The 7,196-nt window shown below is 39.5% G+C and overlaps 1 protein-coding gene across 1 annotated transcript in view; it reads left to right on the top strand.

Annotated features, from left to right (window-relative positions):
* The window catches only part of SORCS3 (sortilin related VPS10 domain containing receptor 3), a 540,518-nt gene that overhangs the window by 488,211 nt on the left and 45,111 nt on the right, over positions 1–7,196 (top strand). Inside the window, exons 15-16 of the mRNA XM_011363775.1 lie at positions 4,985–5,102; positions 6,087–6,220. Coding sequence (XP_011362077.1) covers positions 4,985–5,102; positions 6,087–6,220 — 252 coding nt within the window. The remainder of the gene's footprint in view (positions 1–4,984; positions 5,103–6,086; positions 6,221–7,196) is intronic.

Here is a 7,196-nt window from a genome sequence, read left to right as displayed (position 1 = left end):
TTTTTTTGTTTGTCAAGCAACTACTATTGAAAGGTTCTATAGACTACAAAGAAGTACAAGAATCATTCTCAGCCTCTGGAGCTTTCTAATTGGTTGATAAAAATTTGACCAACAATACAAGCAGATTAAGAAATTCTGGTTGAGTGGTCTAGAGCAGTGTTTCTCCAGGGGTGATCCTGGCACCAGCAGCATCAGCATCACCTAGGGACTTATTAGAATTGTAAGTATTTAGGCACCTAAAACATACTATTCAGGAAGTCTAGGAGTGGGACAACCTAGATTTAATAAACCTTCTGGGTGATTCTGATGCAGACAGTGGAGACACTCTGGTCTAGAGATAACAGGATCATTTGAGCTTCTGAGGAAAGAGAGCTCAATGTTGCTGGAGTAGTTACAGAAGACTTTCTGAAAGAAGTAGCACCTGATTTAGGAATCACATTATCCTTTTTAGGATGTTCAATGTCTTTGGTTCCTCTGCCCTCCCCATCTCTTGAGTTTTCATACTCAATTAACATATGAACCACTTCATTCCCCCAAAAGATACTACAAGTGAGATGAGTATGCTGTGCTTACTTTATTGGTAATAAGCTTCTTAACTTTAAAGGAACACTTCCAATGGATGAGAAACTTTTATCTGGAAAATTGATTTTAAAAATTATTAATTAAAAGCAGTCTTGGCTTTCTCTTTTTTCAGTACAAAACCAAGTGGACCTTGTCAGTATTTATTACCCCAAAGTGATGGACATGGTTTCTGATGATGGTCATCCTAATTTCTCTGCTGGTGCTCACTTCCACAGATCCTATTGTGAATTTTAACCTCTGTCGAAGGGTAGTTATGAAAAGGAATGAGAAACGCTTAAATTTAAGTTAGTTCTTATTTTACCTTCTGTTTTGTCTGCTGTGTTTCTGCCATTTCCTCAGCTTCCATGAGCTCTAATAGAAGAAAAATGGATGAATGAAATATTGAACAGAATCAGGGAAGCAGATCTATGCAAAAGAGAGACTCTGTGTCAGAGTCAAATATGCCACATAAGAGGGAGCCCACAATGGACTTTTTCCCCAGGACTGGAGAGGTGGGGAGAACATTAGTGTTTGAAGCTTGCTAAGGGGTTTTATCCCACTGATCTTAGTTGGGGTCTGATAAGAAAATGAGCCAAGCTCATAATCCTAACATTAGATGTTTAAAATTTTCATCTGGCATATGGAAGTGACCACGTGGGAGAGAAGACTCGCACATACCTAAGTGAAAATATTAGTGTATCAATTTACAGTTTTTGGAAAGACCTGGTACACACAGTGTATGAAAATCTGAGATAGAAGCCCAAGAAATATAGACGAAAGGAATGCACCTGCCAAGATTGCAGAAGAGAAGAATCTGAATTTGTCCACATGTCCTAACTGGGAACCTTTCCGTGTTTAGTCCTGAAGTGAGTGCTCTCTGAGATCATAAACAGATAGCCCAAAGAGTTGGGAAGACCAACAACATAGACATCCTTAGATACTCAAGTATATTAGGCCATGCACCTGGATGAGGCATGCATCCCCCTCAGCAACAGCCCTGGGAAATGGTTAAGCCTGAGCTTGAAGTTCTGTGCTTACTAACTCTCAAGCATTCTTTTCCTCTCCAGGCAGCTTGGTCTATTAGAAAGGTCTCTCACATTTTTTAAACTTCTACACTTTTTTTTTTGTTGTTGTTGGTATTATTATTTTTAACTCGGCAGATCTCCCTACATCGCCCACTTACTGGTCTTCCTTCTCTTTCCCTTTCCTAGATTATCTCCAGGTTAACCAGCCATAGTTTTTATATTGCTTCTTGGATAAATGGATGAAAAGTAATTCCAACTCATATCACCATCTTTATTAATTTCCCGTGACTGCTGTAATAAATTATCAACAGTTGGGTGGCTAAAAGAACAGAAATATATTCTTGCACAGTTCTGGAGGTCAGAGTCCAAGATCAAAATGTCAGCAGGGCTGCACTCCCTCTCATGCACTAGAGGAGAATTTATTCTATATTTATTCCATCTTCTGGTGGCTCCAGGTATTTCTTGGCTTGTGGCCTCATAAATCCAATCTTTACTTCTGTCTTCACATGGCCTTCTCCTCTCTTCATTGCCTCTGTGTTTGCATGGCCTTCTAACCTCTGCATGTTTCTCTTCTTTATATCGCTTATAAAGATATTGTCATTGGATTTAGGGCTCACCCTGATAATCTAGGATGATTTCGTCTGGAGATCCTTAACTTACTTACAAATCAAAGACTTTTTTTCTAAATAAGGTTTCATTCCTTGGTTACAGGAGATATCTCTTTGATGAGCCACTATTATTCCAGTATACCATCTTAATCACTCTCTTTTCTGGTGACCCTTAAACTTCGGGAACTGTGAACCCCTTTGAAAATCTGATAAAATATATGTAATTTTTCCATAGATAAATACACATGCCAATAAATACATATTTTAATTTAAAATTTCAGGAGGTTCAAAGTCCATTGCCACCACCAAAGCCTATACATGTACTATATATTGAAATATTTAATCTATATCATTCTCGAATGGTGACATCCAAAAACAACTGCAACTTTTTTTGTGATTTAGTTAATGTAAAGTAGACCAAAATATTGCCTCTTTGTTTTAGATAATATACCAAATTCTGTACTAATTAATGCATTCTAAGATAACCTTAAATATTTTTGGTCTCTCTGAAGTGTATACTTATATTAATCACAGTGTATATGTAAACTCTTCAGCTGCTATTATTTATTATTATTGTTGTTGTTGTTGTTATTATTATTATTATTATTTAACCTGAGCTTCACCAAGTCTCATTTCTTTTACCTAATACTTATTTAGTTCCTGTTTTGTCACATCTTATTAAATTCAGCCTGTCTCTCATTCTGTCAAGAACTTCTTGGTTCCTGATTCTGCCGTCAAGTATATTGACTGTTTCTTCCAGCTTTGTGTCATCAGAAAATGTGATTTCCAATGATGACCATTATTTTCACGTCTTCAAGTCATTAATAAAAATGATGAACAAGAAAGAGCAGACAGCAGAACCTTGCAGCTGACTACTCACACCCTCCTTCCTGGTTGATTTTAATGCCTTAATTAGATACTGTTCAGCCACACAATTTTACTAGTGCCTGGCTCATATTTTTTCATTTTTTCTTCAAGACTGCTGTGGCAGAACATGTCAGAAGCCTTGCTGATTGGTAAATTATGTGCCTCATATTTCTCTCTTCTGTCTGCCTAGTAATCCTTTCATAGAAGGGATGGGATTAATCTGACATAATGTATTTAATGATCTATGAAATAACTGTAAACTATTTGGAGTAGGCAGAAGTGTTTGGTTTAGCATCACTAATGTCCTGCTGCTCAAAGTACTCTAATCAAGGAAGACTTACCAGAGGAGGTGACATTTGGATGTGGTAGGATTTGGATAGGCTGAATAGAAAGAGAAGAAGACATTTATCAGGGTCTTCTCTCATTTTTTTTCTTAATGAGCTTTCAACGTAATTCTGTTCTCTTCAAACAAATATACATTTTTTTTTAAGTTAGAGATAACAGTTTCATTAAAGATTTAAATGGACTTACTTATGACATCTCAATGAAATGAACCCAAACTAAAATATAGAAATACCTTAATGGGGACCTTGCATGAATATATTGGATTTGCAGACCACTGGATCTAGCAAGAATGAAAGAGAACAGAGAGAACCAGGGGAGACACTTACATTCACTCTGCTCCACACAATCCAGGATATTCAGTCCCAAGGCTTCTTACGCATTAGCCGGTGATTCAATCTTTCCTTCATAGTCTGTTTAAACTTCTTTTAGATAAAGTTCTAAAAAGTTTTATTTAATGTTTAACCAATAGAACATGAAGAGTCATTTCCTGAGGTGGATTTTGAATTGTATGGGCTACACAACAATTCTATTTCTTTCCCCATTTTACAATTGTAGTCAGCTCCCACCCCCTGCCAAATCATCCCCATCTTTCAGATGGCAGAAGGAAATGTCTCTTGAAGGGAGTTAGTCTCTTGATGTCACCACAGAGTATCTGAACCTATAGAGAGGAGAATCTAGGTCTAGGAACGTGATTAAGTCTTAATGAAATGGAAGCCATCCAATTCCTTGGAAGACTTCAGTTGATTTACGTTCTTGGTGTGATCGGTTTCCCCTTTACGTCCACTATGATAGATGTCTTGCATTGTAATCACAAGACATGCCACCCAAGTGCAGTATGGATGATCAATCTATTTTTCTAGAAATGATTGATTACTCATATTTATAGGGCTATCAACTGTTGGGCTTTGAAAAGGTCAGTATTGATTATCTAAGTCATGCAGATGGCATACTTTTTTACTATACATAAATACCAATTTCTTTGATGAGACACCTGTGATTTTTCAGGAAAGAGGAAAGGAGGATTGTATTCATGTGACTTAAGCAATGAGAATTTCAACTAAAACACATTTAGATTTAGTCAGAATTTTGGAATTGGCAGAGTCATGCTTTAGATTAGCTAGCCTCCCACCACATACACATATGCAATCTACTTTACAGATGAGGAAATCGAGTCCCTGTCAGTGGACATCAGAAAATAAAATACTAGTGTATATAATTAAAGGGAAATAAGGCCCTATATCAAATATGAACAACAGCTCTATCTGGGTGGAGGAATTGGGAATATTGGGTGCATTTTTTCTTTCTCCATACCTTCCTATATTTTAAATGCTTCCTCTAAAGCACATATATTACTTTTTGTAATAAAAAATTGTTTTAAACCCACTATGAATGCCATGCCAACAGTCTGGGTTATGTAGACAGTGGACTTTGTCCTCAATGGCCTTCAAAGAACTTACTTTGGAAGAACCAGTAAAGTCCAGGCTACAATTCAGTCCTCCATCCTCCCAGTCTTTGTGCACTAGTGACTGACCATGAGGCTTTCTTTGCTTGTCTTTTCCATCCTTCCCCTAAACACAGAGTTTTTGGCCACTTCAGCCTCCGCTCTGAATGGCAGTTGGTGAAGGTGGATTACAAATCTATCTTTAGCCGGCACTGCACCAAGGAAGACTATCAGACCTGGCACCTGCTCAATCAGGTACACTACATGATGGGGGGCTGCTAGCTTCTAGGAGGAGGAGCTACCGCAAACCCTGTTCATCATATCTGGGCCTTCCTATTTGGAGGAGGAAGGTCTTGGCCCATCTGAGGGTAACGGTGGATTTGGGGGGAGGATTGAATCCCACACACCTAGGTCCAGTAGGAGTAGATGGCATTTGGAATCATTTTGCACCCTGGTATCCTGATCTCATTGAAGTCCCTGAGAAGTGGGGGAAGAGGTGACAGTGATAACCTGGGGTTTAGCTCTATCCCTGGAGAAATAAGCCCAGACAGTTAGGACCCTCCAGTGGTTCTATCATTTTACTTGCCCATGGGGAGGAGAGAGCATTTCTCAGGCCAGCCTGAAGTGGGGGCCCTGAAAACATTGGGAACAGGACCACTGAGAAAAGGTGAGGGCTGGGGGTTAGGGCCTTTAGCAATGGCAGATATTTATTGATACTCAATATAGACAGGCTTCTGTGTTCTTTAGAACCACCGGGTCCTTGTAATTTGTATCAACTTTTTGCCCTTTTCTAGAAATAAAGACTTGGTCATGGTCATTTATCATTGAGAGGGGACTTTGGGGTCAACTTCAGTTTTACTCTGAAGATGCTATGAAAAATATGCCAGATGTGGAATCATTTCCATTAGAATTTCTGCTGAAGCCATTTGGGCAATTGCCTGGTAGAGTGAGGATGATTGGAATCCTTGCATTCCCTATGGAGATGGGGAAGAAACAGAATGAAGTAGACATCACTGGCCAAGTTGGGGGGAGGGGTGGTGATGGGCCAGCCTCCCATAGTGTTCCTTGAGTATGGTCATAAAGAGTAGGCTTTTTATCCTCAAAACTCCTACATGGTTGCTGGAAATGAGCTTGCTACATAGAGTGACCAAAAGAAAATGAAAAGCCTAATGCTTCTAGCTGGTTTATTTCAACTTCTTGTGTTTTCCTACCTCTCTCACTATGGAATTTCTTTTTAAGGGGGAGCCTTGCGTCATGGGAGAAAGGAAAATATTCAAGAAACGCAAGCCAGGAGCTCAGTGTGCCCTCGGCCGAGACTCCTCAGAGACAGTGGTCTCAGAACCCTGTGTCTGTGCCGACTGGGATTTTGAGTGGTAAGTCCCTTGGCACCTCATTGTCAATTTCAGCTAGACATTTCCCTGTTTGGGGGATGAGTTGAAGATGGAGTTAGGGGAGGAGCTACTGGCCTGTGGGCCCTACTGCCCCAGTTCCTAGGCCAGATGCGAAGTCTGCATCCCTGTAGGATGGACAGGAAGAGGCATCTTCACAGGGAAGATCTTTATTCAGTCAAAGCAGCATGTCCAAGGAGACTTCTTATCTCAGTTAACAGCTCTATTGGAAAGTACCAGAGAGGTTGGGCTGGGCACTGACAGAATTCAGAGAGCTACTGCCTTAGACAAAAACCTCCAGACAAGTTTATTCAAATCGTGTACTTTTCCATTTGAATTCTCATCATCATTTCTTTTTTTTTTTTTCCTTTTTTCCATTGCCACCTTCAAGGACTAAGTTGAATTTTTCCTTTTTGGCCATTGTTTCCCAATTTTCCAATTTTTTTTTTCCGGGCTTGTTTTCCTTTTCTTTTTTCTTGGGGCCTTTTGCTTTCATCTATCTACTCAGCATCCATCTCCCCTTGAATTACTAATAAGGATTTCAAACTTAATGTGGCCAAAGCAGCTTCTTGAATCACCAATAATGGAAGCAGTTTTTTGACTCTTCTTAAATCCCCACCCCAGCTCAGTTTTCCCAGCCTCGGTAAACCACAGACATTCATTCAGTTACTTAAGTTGAAATCCCAGGAGAACTTGATTTTTTCCTTTCCTTCACCCTCAAGACTAAGCCATCTTCAAATTCTTGCAGATCTCTATCTTCAAAAGACATTCTAACTCAGAGCCCCTCTACCCATGTCACTGCCATCTGGATTCCTCCAACAATTTACTGATTCTCTCTACTTCCAACCTTGTCACCCTAAAATCTATCCCCCTCGCAGCAACCAAAATTATATTTTAAAAACTAGAATCAGAACTTATCACTCCTATGTTTAAAACACTCCAATGGCCTCCCCTCTCCCTT

The sequence above is a fragment of the Pteropus vampyrus genome, unplaced genomic scaffold (assembly GCF_000151845.1).
Source record: "Pteropus vampyrus isolate Shadow unplaced genomic scaffold, Pvam_2.0 Scaffold89, whole genome shotgun sequence".
Lineage (NCBI taxonomy): Eukaryota > Metazoa > Chordata > Mammalia > Chiroptera > Pteropodidae > Pteropus > Pteropus vampyrus.
This window is presented reverse-complemented; position numbering and strand designations above follow the sequence as displayed.